This window comes from Podarcis melisellensis, assembly GCF_964234715.1.
Source record: "Podarcis melisellensis genome assembly, chromosome: 10".
NCBI classification, from domain to species: Eukaryota; Metazoa; Chordata; class Lepidosauria; order Squamata; family Lacertidae; genus Podarcis; species Podarcis melisellensis.
This window is the reverse complement of record NC_138542.1, coordinates 36,225,157-36,242,064: the sequence shown is the minus strand read 5'-3', so window position 1 is coordinate 36,242,064 and position 16,908 is coordinate 36,225,157. Positions and strand designations below refer to the sequence as shown.

Sequence of the window (16,908 nt, the reverse complement as noted above, 5' to 3'; positions counted from 1 at the left end):
ACAGGTCGTCTGAACGGTGCCATCCCTAGGACGAGGGTCCAGAATCTTAAAGCCTGGAAGGGGAGGTGGGAATGGCAGAAGCGGGCTGCGCGCGTCCAGGCTCCTTCCAGCTCCCGTGAGTCTTTGCACGTCTCCCCTCAAACTCCGCTCACGCCCTCGCTGTTGCCCAGGGATGCGGCTGGCCTCGGCGTGACCCCTGCCTGCCGCTCTTCCCCCTTTCCCGCCCGCCTGACAACTGCCCCGTCCGCTCGGCGGCGTCTCCTAGCCCGTCCGCTCGCCGCTGCGCCCTCGCGCCCCCCTCCCGGCCACGCGCGTCTCCCCTTCGCCCCCTCCCCCTCCCCCTCCTCGCGTAGCCCCACCCTCGCCGCTCCCAGCCACCCTCTCCCGCCTCACACTGGAGCCGAGCGTCATTTCAGCCTCGGCGGCGCTGCAGACATGGCGACGACGCTGACAGCCGTCCAGCCGCTCACTTTGGACCGAGGTAAGCGCGCCCCGCCTTGCTCGCTGAGGGGGGCGGCCTCCGAGGATGCCTTGTCCGTCCGGGACCATTGGAGCCCCATTGCTGCTGCTGCCGCTGCTGTTTCCACGAAAGGGTCCTGGGAACCGAGCCATCCTTGAGAGGCTGCCTCGCTTTTGGCCGAAGGAGCCGAGAGCAGTTGGGCAAGTGCGCCCAGGAGGGAGCCGTGACCTCTCTCTCGAACCCTGTTTCGGCGTCAAGCGCCCGGCTTTTGCCGGACGGGAAAGGGCAGCCGCGAGGCTGGGAGAAGGGCGCCGGCAGCCGAGCTGCTGGGACCAGCTGTGGCTTCCGATGAGCGCGGAGGGAGACTCGAGGCAGCGAGCGAATGGGGCTCGGGGTGGGAGGATGAAAAAGAGGGAAACTTTGTGTGAGCTTCTGCGCCAGTTTGGGAAGACTGGGGAGCCGGATTGCCCCAGGTCACCAGGATCCCGTTGCCTGGAGATCAGGGACTCGCGGGTGTACCGACCTGCACCAAAATGGCAGGTTTCTTAGGAAGAGCCCTGTCGCCAGAAAGAAATGCAAAAGCCCACAGTCCAGAACAGCAATCGGTGTGGAGGAGATTCGCAACTCCACACGTAAGCATGCATTGGAAATGCATTGGGAGGGGGAAGCTACTCATTTGTCACAGTTTGGCCGCACAAGGATTACTAATGTGGTTTGGAGTAATCAGTCTTCATTGCTGTTTACTTATTTCGCTGCATAGCATGGCCGGGAGCTGATTTCTCCTTGCAGTGTACTGATGTATCCACAGCAGTGGTAGAGGAACTGTGGATTACTTTTCGGTGGCTCTTTTCGCCCATCGTCACGTCCTCCATCAAGCATCTGCTAGAAAAATAAGCTCTCGCAGGGTGAGAAAAGGCTTGCACGTGTACAGAACCAGAATCAAAGCTGATTTGAAAGCTCTTCTGCTTCTGATCGCAGTCTGTATTGCATTGCGCTGCTATGGTGAAGCTTCTGGTGCCAATTGGCTGAGCTGGTGTGATGCCATGGAATAGCTAAACCCTTTCCCAAACTGTCAGAATGTTTGCAGTCTGGTTCCTGTGAGAAAAGAGAAAGCTGGCAGTTTGGCTGAAATTAAACCCTAATAGAGACCTTAGGAAAGGAAGAGCATGCCAAAAAGCAGGGGGCAGGAATCTGAAACCCTCCTGATGTTGATGTGCTACAACTCCCTTCAATCCCTGATGATCACTTTAGCTGGGGAAGATAGGAGTTGAATTCCAGTACAGTAATACCTGGAGGGCCACAGGTTCCTCAACCCTGTACTGAGAAATGGAAAACTCACTTGGAGAAGACCCCCAAGATACAGAAACTGAGAAACTGGGAAACTGGGAAAGCCCAGAGTCAAGGAAAGGGCAGGTAGAAGAGACAGCCCTGGGGTGGGGAAGTATTGGGGACTGGAGACTATTGTGGAGATAGGCCTGCCAGATCTATAGCCTTAGAGAGACTATACCTTTAAGAATTTCATTAAAGGGGACATTTGTTACCTTGGTTTAATTTAGTTAAACTAGCCACTTCATTCCTTCCCTGTAGGCTTCTAATTTGATACTACTGCTGTTTGTAGTGGGAGCATGGTATATCACTAAAGACAGCTAATTGATTGGTTGTTAGTCAAATTTCTCCCCCACCTTTCCTTCAAAGAAGAATATTCTTCTTCTTCATTGCACTGAGAATAACCCTGTGAGGTGGGCTAAACTGAGAGATAGTGACTGGCCCAAGCTCACTCACTGAGCTTAATGACTGAGTGGGGATTTAAATATCCTTCCAGTCTAATAACCACTATACCACACTTTTCCCATTTAGCATCTGTTACATTATCACTGTCATCCTTGATGCTGCAACTGAGGAATACTGTTGCACTCTTCACTGCTATAATTAAGTTACAAGGCAGAATTACTGAAGTTGCATTTATTTTAAAAGCTTAACAAAATAAATGAAGTTTTGTATTGTAAACCTACTGTTACACTGGGGATAAAAATGGTTAAATGATAAAATCTTTTAAATACTTTAAAAGATTGACATAGTTCCTAATAGGCATTTGTCCTATTGCGCTTACTTGAAATATAGGGGTATTGTGCTTACCTGAAACAGGTAAGAATAATAATTTGCTTTCTTATTTTCTGTTTAACACTACTTATTTGTGCATTCTACTGAATTAAATCAAATAAATTCCATCCACATGGTTTCAGAGTCTTTAAAGCATTTCATTTTTTTTTAATCTTGATCTGTATGGATTAAGCTTCCTAAAGAATTTTAAAGTCTTGTACTTGATTTGGGAATGATTAAAGCCAGTGTCTTCATTATAATTGTATGCTCTGTAGAGGATTACAACAGACTCTAAAAACAAGACAGAGAGGTTCCTGCTGTACATTCAATGTAAAAAAGAAATGTTCAGTCTCCATTTAAAATTTAGACAGTCTCTACTTTGTTGGATTCTGATGAAGAGCAGAGGAATTTATAATATGATGTCAATAATTACGGTACATTGCTTAAAATTGATTTCTGAAATGTGTGGTTTATGGCACACAAATCAAACAAAGGAAAGCTTAGATAAAGTGTTAGATAAAGAAAAGGGAGAGCATTGGTTAGGAGGAAGAATGTGTATTTTCTTCTTTTTAGAAGCTCAGTGTGTAATCTGCAGCTCCACCTCTGTGGTGACCACATTAAGCAGGATAAATATTTCCTGGCAAAAGGCTGAACAGATGGCAATCCATTAGGAAGCACAGCTTTTCAAAGGAAAGTATCACACAACCATGACCCTTATTTATTTTTAAAGGCTAGCAAACTAAAGTTAGATGTAATTACACTTCTGTCTTTTTACACGTAGGTTGCAGGTGGAACTTGCATAAGAGTGTATAGAAAAGGTACAGAAATGCCCTTGCTTGGGGTCCCAGTTGGCAAGGCAAGTTATACATAAAACAATGAAAATATTGTTTGGCGGTGGGAGGTAGTATCACCAGTTACATAAATCTGAGAACATACTTGAAAACTCTTGCTATTAAAAAACTTCAGAATGATAGCTGTACAGGTGAGTCAAAATTTAATTAATACCTATGTTTTACTAAAACAGTCTGAACTTTCCAATGTTTTGAATTTTGCAAATGAAAATGACATTAAATAACATTTAGTAGCAGTGATGATCTGCATGTTTACATAAATGCATAAACAGGCCCTAGTGTTGCCATGCTAATACTCACAGTTTTGACATTGCAACATACAGTGCTACTTAGGGGTTAATAGTAGTTCCCAGACAAACAGCAAGGAAATAGCAAGAAGGTAGAGGCGTGCTTCTTAGATTTATACTATCCATTCATATGAAGTATAAAAAACAACATTAGTTGCATTAGTAGTAAGGGTGACAACTTTGGCAAGCCTTCACCTCAGAAAAAATGCCTACTAAATGCTGATGTGGAGGGGAACCAAAATTGCTTTCTTTTCAGCATTTAAGGTGGCAGGGATGGGGAACTTCTGGTCCTCTGGACATTGCTGGACTACAATTCCCATCATTCCTAATGATTGGCCATGCTGGTTGCAATTGATGGGTGTTGGAATCCAACAATGTATGAGGGAGCAGCCACAGATTCCTCATCACAATAATAGAGTAAAAAGTGCAGCCACATATTGGATATGACTGCTTCTGCTACACAGGTGTCCATCCAGTATCTTTCAAGTACTGGAGTCCTGCAAAAATACCAGATATACCGCTGGTCCACATGGCACAGGATAGAGAGGAGACAGTGAGCAACTGAGAAAAGGTTCTAGCACCAAGGTGCTCTCCTTCCCATTCTTCATGCTTCAGCCCAGTTCTCAACTCTACCACTGGGTGTGTATTTATCCTGCATTCCAACTGATGTCTGCATAGGGCAATTCACAGGACAGGGGTAAATATGTTGCCATTTACTCAATCATGCAACAGAGGAGTTGAAAACAGCTCTACCTCCAGTGCTGCTTGATTCCTGGTTCTATTCTTGCACAGACATAAATACCAGAGGTGGTGGTTTGGTCAGCAGTTGGAGAAGAATCCCTCGTATTTACCAATATGCTCCCTGTAGGGCTTCCCAGTGTACGGTGGGGTAGTATCTACATTTGAGGATTGTGGCAACAGGGACCTCCTTTATGCAAAACAGTATACTTAGCTATGTCATCTCTTGAATAAAACTGCTTTGATTTTTCTGATTACCATTGAATGAATGATAGCTGTTTTGCTATCATGGCTTTACACTGACGGGAGTGGCAGGATTTTGTCTTGAGTTAGGATAAGATCTGGACAAAGGGGGTCACTCTTCCGATCCTGCCCTCAGATTGTAATAATTACACTGGCTGAAACACAGTCACTCTGCCATTGTAACCTGTAGCTACTACCAAGTAAGCATGTACAAGATTGCAGTCTCAATTGCCTGTGCCAGAGTAAATCCCATTGAAATCAATGGGGCGAACTTTGGGGCAGCCAGATAATGCATAGAATTTCTCTGTTAGTTGCAACTCTGTCCCCTGCTAATTTGAGTATAGGATTGCAGACAGTGTAAAATATTACCAGTCACTAAAGAAGATTCCCTTTTCTTGTACTATAGCAAGATAAAACCAAGCCTTATTTTTTCATGAATGAAAGAGTGACAATTAGATACAAATCCTATACAAAACATCATAAAGCAATTCAAACCTAAAAAGCCTCCCCCCCCCACTGCTGTAAATCATTGAATGCTAATTTAATGGTGGTAGATTACTTGAATCTCAAACACAGGAATTACTTTCTTTAATTTCTGCCAGCATATATCTTCTCTACCTGCAAAACTGTCTTGCACAACTTCTCTGTTGGGTAGAATACATTTCCGAAATAATGAAAAAATTTTAATCACTTTATAGTTTAATCTCACAGGCATTGCCGTTTAGCTTGCATGGAGCTGTTCTGGCAGAACAAGGAACGTGCTGCAGTGCAACTAACCAGGAGATTGAATTGCAGATGTTCCAGGGTTTAAGGGATTTGGGAGGCAAAAGATCATGTGGCACATAGTGGGTAAGGCTGAATGGTGGAGCATAGTAAGGGAGAAACTGAGAATGGAGAGAGGCATAGCAGAGTGAAAGGAGAGAAGTGAAACATATAATTAGCCACTAGCCACTGCCAGTAAATTCATTAAGTGCCAATACATGATGAATTCATTATGAGAGGCAAAATGTAGTATCCTAAAATGTACATATGGGCTCTACTGATTTTGAAAACGTCCGTCGAGTGTTTGGTAGTTGGCTGAACCTAGTATGAAATATATTGAGACCTTTCAGGAGAACAATTAAGTAGGCCAGTTTTTCAGGCAAATCTGAAGGCAGTTAATGTGAGAGCAAAGTAATAATCTCAGAACTGCAACACCCAAAAGGACATGAAACAGTTGTTGATATGTGGTGAGCGGGGTGGGGCGGGGGGAAGAGGAGGCAAAGAGAAAGGATGACTACCTGAATCTTAACAGCCTCATATGTAGGCTTGCTCCCTAAGGTGATATTATGCTTCCGAGGTTGGAGATAGACTTTTACCAGCAGTTAGATGAGGGCTGTGATGAAGGTACCAAGGGAGCCTTCTGTGCCAGGAGAGGCTGTTGAATAGCTTTGCAGTTGTTGTCTGCATTGGTTGCTGAAAGGAGGAAGAAAGGCTAATGCAGGTGGAATAGAGGCAGATTGCATATGTTCCTTCAGTAATAATATATGAATCGACTTTTAAGTTATCTAGATGAAACATCCAATATCGCATTATGGATGGCTTGAGGTAGCACCCTCTATATAGCCTCCTACTTTCAGCAAATTGCAGACCTGATCTTTTCCTTACTTGCATTAAGACATCATTAATGTCCCTTTGATACATAGAACGTACAGTTCCTCTTGTTGCCACAGATACACATGCCGCTACGTTGTCCATTAATCTTTCATCAAAGCTGTTAGCTGTAAACAAGGCAAATGGGAGACTGAGGTGGGTTTACTCTAAAACCATCCAGAAATTAATACATGGGAGTATGGCATCAAAATAATGCAAACTTGTCGGCAATGATTCATCTTGCTCTCAAATCTGTCCTAAGATATTTGAAAGGCTTTTCACTACAAAGTTCGCAAAGCTCAACCTCATTTTCTTCCTCTGTCTAAATGCAAATAACTTGTGAATGGGCTGGATATGTCGAAACATAGAGATAAAGAATAAAGAGAGAGACCTGAATATATAAAATGTATAAATGAGTATAAAATGATCCCTGGATATGAACATTCAAAACAGGATAATGACAGAATCCTATAATCGCAATCCACAAGCTGGAATATGGTTTTCATACTATAATTCTTAATTTTTACTTTTTATTTCCTATTTCCTCCCTTTTCATTGGTTATTTGCTTGCTTTTAAGCCATGAATATTTTTATTCAAGTACAGACATGAATTTGTGGATTTTTTATTCAGTTTATTCAAGCAGTAATTCTGTAGAAAAAGTATTAAAAAGCTCTGGCCATTTCATTGTATGGAAAAAAAGCAAACTATAATGTTGATTGTCTAAGTCTTGTTTATTAGAGCAGTGGCCATGGTGACTCAGACAAGTTGTCTTTGATCCCCTGGGATGAACTGCAATTGCAGGGCGGGGGCAAGCGAGAGAGAAGAGAATGGAGGCAAGGAATTACTTACTGACCAATTTCAAATTAAGAGGACAAAACCTGTAGATTTTTAAAGACAAGTTGATCTGTCCTCGTGTGCCTGCTGGGTTTACTTTTCGCAGGAGGGTGTAGTTCTGATTGGGGTGGAGGAGAGGGAGGTGCTGGCCTTGCCAGCCATTAACAGGACTCCAAAGCTTTCAAATGTTGTGTTATGTCCACCCACCCCAGCCCAACAAGGAGCAGATGCCAACCCTCAGCCTTTTTGGTCACAGACCTTCCCAGAGCAGGGCTCCATATCAAGGACTCTGCACAACAAAGAGGGGAGGGGAAGTGTGAGCCCCCAACCAATCACAACAGCAATAGCAAGCACAGGAGACAGTCAACTCAAGGTTTGCCCAGCAAGTACATATGCACAAGAACTTCCAAAAATACTAGGATATGATGCAAGTGGTGACACCAACAGAAGAGGAGGGTTTTATCACATGGTGGTGGATGCTCCCTGGGTGGTGGTTAGACTGGCCTTTTTATATCCTGGGACAGAAGCAAGAGGTGAGCTGGGGCAGGGGGCTCTCTGGCTGCCCAGTGCCAGCTGCAAACTCCAACAGTGACTGAAGCCAGAGCAGGCACACGTGTTCTTTTTCCAGAGAAGCCGCAGGAGTCTAGCTTCCTGCCTGTGTATGGAGTAGGGGCCAGAGAGATGCTTTTCAATTGTACTTTGAAATCAAGGGAGACTAGGGGAGAGGGAGCCAGCTGGCTGCTCAGAGCTAGCATCTTGTCTCATAGACAGTGGTGTAGCGTGGGGGGTGCAGGGGGGGCCGGCCGCACCGGGCGCAACATCTGGGGGGGCGCGCTCGCGCTCGCAGCTCTCTGCTCCTACTAAAATCCACGAGTTAGGGGGCGCAAATTACTTGCCTTGCCCCGGGTGCTGACAACCCACGCTACGCCACTGCTCATAGATTCCACTCCTACCAATGTACCTCACCCATTTGATCACATTGTGGTCACTGTAGTTCAGCTTCGGCTCAAAGACTTTCAGCAAGTGTACCTTCAGCAAGGTAGATTCTCGAAAATCCCATACTCTGAAAGATACTGCCCTTGTGGCACAAAACAGGTCGAATCCATCACACATATTTTATTTAATTGCCTATTTTATGCAGGGATATATGATAAGTATTTGACCCCCTTACCGAAGAGGAGATTTATCGCAAAGACTTTTCCAGAGTGTCTTATCTGCTGAACGATTGTAGCAATGATATTGTGGAGAATGTGGCAAGATTTTTGAGTGACGCTATGAAATTATGTCACCATAGGTCCTAAGAGCCATCTTTGTACCTCATGATGTCCTGATAGTTTTATCCTAAAATATCTCCTACTATGTTTCGTTAACTGTGTTGTGTTCTGATCCATGTATATCCATGCACTTTTTATGCCAATAAAGGAGATTGATTGCATAATTTCTCATCCCAGCAAAGCCATAGTCTTATCAGCATTTAATCCTCATTATATCACACTGTGTAGAACAGCCAGGAATCTCTGTCTTGTTCAATGCGAATTGATTTCCATACTTGTAAAGAGCGACTGTTGGTTTTAATTAGTGTTGTTCTGAACCCTATTCTCCAGTAACTGAAAAGTTTTATTCCAGTGCAAAAGATGTTTCTATTTGCCTGGCTCTTTCTCGTGGCACTTTTCTTTAAAAATTCAGGGAATGCAGGGTTCAGCTTACCTTATCATTGCATGGGGATTAAACATTAAAAAAAAGATTAAACATTCATCCAGTGCTCTTGAACCTTCTGGGCTGCATGCATATCTTGATCTGGAAGAAAAAAACCCATAGGAGAATTTACTTCACTATGCCTTATTCTGAGCTTTAACTGAGGCACAGGAAGTTAAGGAGGCTGGCTGCCAAGCATCTCAGATTGACACAGTCACTGGTTTTATTTTTAAATCTACACTTTTTAAAAAAAACATAAAAAGACTTCATGTAAAAAACAACAGTTGTTGGGTTCATAATAGGTAGCTCTCCCACCTCCCTGTGCTTACATGGAAGCTCAGCTGAAGGCATCATGGGATTTCCAGGAAAAATGGACACCCAGGAAGGCTGGAGAGATTATTTTTGGAACAAAAGAAAGGGCGTTCAAAGGTAGCCCACGGCCACCTTAGCAGCCAGTAATCACAACAAAACCCCATGAGACTGTACCTCCCCACCCATGAGAATTTCACAAAAATCTTATTCCTATTTCAAAATTTTTGGTTACAATTTTTCTCATCAAAAATAGATGGGAAATAGGGGGGGGGATAGGAGAGATTTTTGGCACAGCACTTGTTTTAACACTTCATTACAGCTATTCCCAGGTTTTAGCATAATGTGTGTTCTGGCGTTGATTTGTTGTGTAGCCTGGATGCTGTACAAACCTCCTGCCACACCGAAAGGTATACATGAATTGGCTCTGTGTCTTCCTGGTAAATGCATGTGCTCACTTCTACTGATAGTAAGACTGGGACAAACCGCTGCCTGACCAGTGGAGAGCTGTTGCCAGTCAGAGCAGAGAGTGCCCTGTTCTAGTTGGATCAGTGGTTTGGCTCAGTAGAAGGCAACTGAGGTGTTCAAATATTTTGCTCCACCATTAAAAAAAATATGTATTATTATTATCACATCTTATCTGAACTGTATGACCCTCAAATCAAGTTACGGTGTGTTTATGTAAGAACTCAAATGTTAGCATTATATATATTAATATTTGCTAAATTATCCATTGCAGAACTCTGGTTATAGCACAGACATTAATTTATACATTACTCGAAATAGGAAGGCCTAGGGGGAAACCCACAGAAAAATATGGAGAGGTGGGAGGGGTCCCCTCACCCATTTTTTCCATTTCCTTCCAATTTTTAAAGAAGTAAATAAGGGGGGGGAATGGAGTAAAACTGGGTCCCACCTGTTTTTTTCCTCAAGCCTTCACATCTCTAGACCAAACAGGAGAAAATGATACTGTCTTTAAAGCTGTAGTTTTCCCTTATCCCATCAGTCAATCAAAATCAGGACCAGACCTTCACATTATACATGCAGCTCACAAAATAGCAAGACAAGAAGGCAGCAAGCATGCCAGCAAGCAACTTTTTATCATGCAAACATGGGGCTCTTCGTCCCATTATTGTGGTCATTGCATTTCTGTCCCACTGGGCAGCGGACAGAAGGTTGATCTGCTTTGGCAGGTCTTGTCACCAGAATGAGTGAGGAACTGAGTCAGAGCTATCATCTCTTCTCTCCATTAGTGTTGCCGAAGTTGAGCCATCTGTGGGCCATGCATTAGGTGATGAGATCCTTGCATTCAGCCTAGTGCTCTGCATTAGGATCGAAAGAGGAACATTATTAATGCTAATAGCCTTGAAAGGTATCCAAACCAACCTAGGAATAACCAAATGACCAGGTCTGCCATGGGAGTTAGGAGGGACCTTGGAGGTCATTTGATCCACTCTTTCCCAAACCTGGGTCTCCAGCTGTTTTCAAAGCACATTATCCCTCGCTAGCAGGACCAGTGGTCAGGGATGAAGGGAACTGTAGTCCAAAAACAGCTGGAGGCCCAGGTTTGGGAAATCCTGAACTAGTCCAACCCCACTTCAATGCAAAATGTACAAATGCAGGGTGCAACTACAGCACCCTTAGCAGATGGCCATTGGACCACCGGTGGTTTGAATACCACCAGCAAAGGAGAGCCCACCACCTTCTGAGAGGTAATATGTTCCACTGCTGAACAATCCAATGCATTCCATTATCCTGGTAGTCCAGTCCCCACAATTGAATACTCTGCTGCTTTTTTGTTGTTGTTTGAGGGGTGTTTTTTTTTCCTTTTTTTTTTACTAAGACAGCCAAAATGAGGGAGAGGTGTATGTTAAACATGTAGGAGCTTGGTGCATTGTGTCAGCTTGTGCGTTGTGTCGTAAGATTTGCCCAAGTGGGCTTACCTGATTAACTAGATGATTGACTGTAGGAAAAACTTTCAAAACCCCCCGGGCAATATTTGCTCTTTTCCAATGCCTGCATATATGGTTGCCTAGGATTGCCGCCTAAAGCAATAGTCATATTTTTTTTAAGTCAGTGAAAATTCAGAACTGAACTTGAACAGCCGGGCGGGGGGGGGGGATGTGGGGTGGCAAAATCTCACTGTCCAATTTGAAAATTACAGCATATGCTCCTTGGTGTAGCTGAAACAGCAGTAATACAAGTCAAAATGTGACCTTCCCTGACCTTTTGCCTTATTTTTATCTGTTCAGATGTTGCCAGAGCAATTGAACTGCTGGAGAAACTACAAGAAGCTGGAGAAGTACCAGGACACAAGCTGCAGTCACTTAAAAAAGTACTGCAGAGTGAGTTTTGTACAGCTATCAGAGAGGTATGGTAATGAATCGCTGGCCGTATTTATTAATGGGGAGACTCACAATGTGCATGAGCCACTGCACATTATGCTGTATTATGCAAATAAGTGAAAATCGTTCTATTACGTTTCCATAAGAGTCAGCGGCATGTGTCCAGAGACTTACTGCCTCCATTAAAAAAATGAACGTTTGTAATAACTCAGCAACCTCGTGAGGTCCAATCATCTGTGTCAAACAAGAGAGACCGGGGTCTTAAGGCACACAGCAGATTCTTAATAAATATGTTCCATTGGGGTAGTAATTTCTATCGCACATAACATAAGGAGATCTTTGTGAGGTGAACTAATTTATAAATCTGCTATCTGATTAAAGAAATATTTGTTTGATTTATGGGCACAATGCCATGCATGGCTACCAGGAAGTGATGTACACCATGTTCAGTGGCACTCTCTCACAGGTAGGAATTTTAATTAATCAATTTAAACCTGCATATTTCCCCCCCCCCCCTGTGAACAAACAATAATTTTTAAAGGAAAAGTCCAGTTTTATAAATAGATTAATGGTAAGCACCATCTTAGAAGAGGCAAGTGCCTTCTTTAGGTTTTTTTTATTTTATTTTTTTATATAAAAATTTTTATTAAGATTTTTTACAGATACATATTTAACAAACAGAATAGGTTTCATAACATCCTTTCATTCTATTGCGGACTCCCTCACGTCTCCCGCTTCCACTTTCATCATTAAAAACGAATTTTTCCAAGCAAATTATCATCTTGTTTATGCTCTTAAGTACAATATTTAGGTTAAACTCAAATAAAAAATTATAATTTAATGGTAGACAGTTATTTCTGCTCTGGCTTCCTTGTTAGGCTTCAACCAAATTACAGTACTTTTGTAAATAAATCTTAAATTTCTTCCAGTCTTCTTCAACCCTCTCCTCTCCCAGGTCGCGGATTCTGCCAGTCATCTCAGCCAGTTGCATATAGTCCATCAGCTGCATCTGCCATTCTTCCAGTGTTGGTAGATCTTGGGTTTTCCAGCTCTTAGCAATAAGTATCCTTGCCGCCGTTGTAGCGTACATAAAAAATGTTCTGTCCTTCTTTAACACGTTCTGGCCGACCATGCCCAGAAGGAAGGCCTCTGGTTTCTTAGTGAAGGTATACTTAAATACCTTTTTTAACTCATTGTATATCATTTCCCAAAAGGCCTTCACTTTAGGGCAGGTCCACCAGAGGTGAAAGAATGTTCCTTCATTTTCCTTACATTTCCAACATTTGTTATCAGACGAATGGTATATTTTTAAGTACTTATTTTTCAAATAATCATTTCTAAATTATTTTTAATCTTCTGACTAATTATTCAGTAGCATCCTTCCATGGACAAATTTTCGATTAGCTAATAAACCTTCAACTTACTTAACTGATTAATTGCAGCCCTGTAGATTTACCACTTTGTGATCTGTGGCAGGAAGGAAGGCACTATGGACATTTTCACAACATTGCTGTTACTCATTAGAAAACCATTTATGTTTTCCCTTCTTAATTCCATTAACATGTTCATGTCAGTTTTATAGGTGTTTGGAAGGAAGAGAGAAATTGGTCTGCTTCATAATTTTTAATTACAACAAAGCCTAGAGCCACCTAAACATTAGATGCTCGGCTAAAATAGCCTTAAAGTTGTTGTCCCAGGAGTGTGTTGTCAAACACTATTTGGAAATAGCAATTTGTACCTAAAAATTAGCAAGTGCCTCCATTTTCTTCCTTGGTCTCTGTGGACTGCCTGCCACTATTCTGATTTATTTATTATCTAAGCAATAGCAGCAGCAACAACAACACTGGGGTTCCTAGGCAATAACAGTACACAGAATGAAACACTGTTTTTAAATGAAGAAATATTTTGATGGCTAACAGAAACAGCAAACACAGTGTACAGTAGTTTAATGTGTGTGTTTTTAAATTATTTTAAAGAGAATGTTGCTCTTTTGAAAAAGATTGGTGCTGTCTTTGATTTGCAGTAGCTATCATGATGAAGGCCTTTAATTTGACCACCTAAAAGCTTCTAACTGATGACAGGCTGTATTGTAGCTTTGTCTTTATGTGGTATAGATTTGCCTTTCTGTAATACTACTAGGAATGTCGATTACATTTATATTCATCTGTGAAGAGTGTTTTGAACAGCAGCCAACATGCAGTCCTTTGTAACAGGTGCAAAATTCAGGAAAGCAGAAAATTACTTAGGCTGTGATTCACTATCGGTTGAATGAACTAAAAGCTATCTAGCTGGACTTTGACAAGACAGTGAATAGCCCACAAAAGCTCTTATGGGCTATTGTTTAGTGACAGCTGACCTCCACACCCCCATTAATAGCAAGAAAATTAAGTTCACTTTCACAGTGCAATCCTACATATGTCTACTCAGAAGTAAGTGTAATTGAGTTCAATTATGTTTCCTTCCAGCTAATTAGGTATAAGGCAGCAGCCTAAAGAGCATATAATTATATGTTTAACCAGTTATTGCTGAATTCTGAAGAAATAGATTGATATTTATGCCAAGTACCTAACATGATCCCTCTGACTAGTCTTGTATGTCTTAAAAAGAAACTACTGTACCAGAAACAGAAAAAATGAGCTCACAATGAGGAAACAGATGAACCTCTTAAGTGATTGCATAGCTGCGCTAAAGTATGCTCAGGTTATCAACTCTTGATTAGTTACGACTGCCGAGTGACTGTTACACCATGAGCAGATCTTGATTTTTCGAAACTCCTTCACTCCTACCACAAGAAAATGGCAAGGTGTTTGAAATAAGTCTGTGCACACATTACCGTTTACTCTGGCTCCAGTGCACTTCTGCCACTGGCTTTTCAATCTGTGTACATGTGATGCTACCCACAATGCAGAGTTCTTCTGTAATTTATGGAGAAAAACTGTTCCTAGGTGCATTTTCTCTTAAAACAGCTTAAATCCTAAAGGAAATTTTAGGGCACATCTACTTTGGAGTTAAGCTGATGTATGTACATTTGAGGTAGCCATTGCACATGCATGGATGACAGCTTAAGAAATAGGAACTGGAGGTGAGGGCAGAGTATTGCAGGGGCAGGAAGACCCAACAGATAATGCACACTGGGTGCTGACATCCCCAGTCCCTCTCTGATGTGTACAACAACCTGCAAATACTACTTGAAATGGGGGTGGGGGGTGCATAATGACCTTGCTGCATTTTAAACTGTGAAGGTGTACATAGCCTAAGGCTGGAAAGAAACCACATGTTGAATGAAAGGATGCTTTCACTTTCTCTAAATGTCTACGCTTACTAAGGCCTTGCAATAATCTCAGCCATGGTGGAGGAATATTTAGAAGGTATCATCCGAAAATGTACATTACTTGCTCTACAGATATCTGTCCCCACAAATCAGTGTATTAAGAACACTGATTTTGTTATACAGTCAATATGTCTCATAAAATAGGCTTTGATTCATTTACAAGGGATGAAATTAAATAACCTATCCTGACCAGGGGTTGGCAACCTGTGGCCCATGGGCCACAAGCAGCCCACGGGGGTTATTTAAACAGCTCATGAGCTGCCTCTGAACCAAGCCGCCTGCTCGGTGGGTCCCCATGTGCTTGTTGGAGATAAGCAGTGTCCAGTGCACAGCGGAATGATGAGAAGTATATGCCAACATGCTCTATACTACTTTATTTACAGTTCAAAGCTGGTAAGTTACAGAAAAACATTTTCCCTCTGCCGGAGCAGAGAAAGCGACATCTCTCCTCTAAGGCACGGAGAGAATCTCAAACTGAAACTGCAAAGAACAGTGAAAAACAGGAAACCAGTGTACGTCACATCCAGTCTCCCGTTCCCGTGGGAACCCAACAGTACAGACTCTGTGGAATGTAAACAACCTGTCTCGTGACAAGCACTTCGCTGCACAGAGAAGAAAGCAGAAACCAACATCCTCCCCCTTTCTGTGAACATCTCTGGGCAGCGTGTTCGTACAATATCAGTACAAACCCAACTTCTGCACATAGGTACAGTGTTGATCCCTTGATACAATCTTGGACAATACATCAGCAGGAATTTCATTACCTGGCATATAGGACACCGTTACGAGTCCCTTCTGAATACGTTCCCTAGCATGTTGCAATTTCAATTGCAAGTGCTTCGTGCTTTGCTTACAACCTTCAGAATTCAGCAAAGCCAAACATGCTTTGTTGTCCTGGTAAACCTGGATTGGACATTTGACAGGAATTTTCATGTCTTTGCACAATTGTAACAACCATTCACAATCTTTAAGTGAATAAGACAGTGCATTCAGTTCAGCTTCACAAGTACTTAAGCTAACTGTTGTTTGCTTCTTGCATGACCAATCAAATAGACCCTGATTGTACTTATAGCAAACTCCAGACGTACTTTTCCTGTCTGTAGTGTCGCTTCCAAAACTTGCATCTGCAAATATCTCAAGACCACCAGACTTCTGATTGTTAAATCTCAGTCTGTAATGCATAGTGCCTTTCAAATACCGCGCTATGCGTTTCAGAGCTTTCCAATCCTTAACAGTAGGATTGTTGACTTGTCTGCTTAGCAAATTACAGCTAACAGCAATGTCTGGTCTTGAACATCTGGCAATGAAGTTTAGTTTGCCTAGCACACTTCTGTACAGTGTAGTGTCAGAAAATGCTTCTTCAGTGTCATCTACCTGATAACCTGTTGTCATCGGTGTGTCTACAGGGTTAGCATCCATCAGGTTTAGTTTGCTTAACACATCAGCAATTTTCCGTGACTGGTGTACTAGAATGTTACCATCTTGATCTTTCTCTATTTCCAGAGATAGGTAGTTGTTTACCTCACCAAGATCTTTCATGTCAAAGTGCTCTTTCAGTTGAGCTAGGGCGTTATTGTACATTGTGACATCTTTCCAAAAGAATAAAAGATCATCAACATAAAACAAACAATACAGTTTCTTTTGCCCCTCCTCTCTGACAAATACACATGGATCAGCTTTCCCTTGCTTAAAACCTAGAGAAAACAATACTTCAGTGAGTTTTGTGTGCCAACACCGTGCACTTTGTTTGAGACCATAAAGGGACTTTTTCAGAGCACAAACAAATCCCTGTTTTACCTGTACGCCATCAGGTGGAAGCATATAAAGTGATTCACCTAGAGATCCGTACAGAAAAGCTGTATTCACATCATGGTGACTAATGTGAAGATTTTCTTCTGCAGCTAGCTTGAGCATAAGCCTAATGCTCTCATACCTCACTGTGGGTGAGTAGGTCTCGTGATAGTCTTCACCTGGTACCTGAGCAAATCCTCTGGCTACCAATCTGGCTTTGTGTCTGACTATCTTGCCATTTTGATCAGTCTTCGCTTTGAAGACCCATTTGCTTCCAAGCAATTTCATTCC

General features: G+C 42.4%; 1 protein-coding gene across 3 annotated transcripts in view; it reads left to right on the top strand.

Moving 5' to 3' along the window:
- The first annotated feature begins 355 nt into the window (after positions 1 to 355).
- Positions 356 to 16,908, top strand: part of LIN7A (lin-7 homolog A, crumbs cell polarity complex component) — a 42,068-nt gene continuing 25,515 nt past the window's right edge. The window contains exons 1-2 of one of the 3 annotated variants that reach the window (XM_081926617.1): positions 356 to 481; positions 11,403 to 11,521. In XM_081926617.1, coding sequence (XP_081782743.1) covers positions 436 to 481; positions 11,403 to 11,521 — 165 coding nt within the window. In that variant the 5' untranslated portion in view covers positions 356 to 435. Of the gene's footprint in view, positions 482 to 7,082; positions 7,533 to 11,402; positions 11,522 to 16,908 lie in introns of those variants that run through there. The other 2 variants (XM_081926615.1, XM_081926616.1) reach the window with 2 other exon arrangements.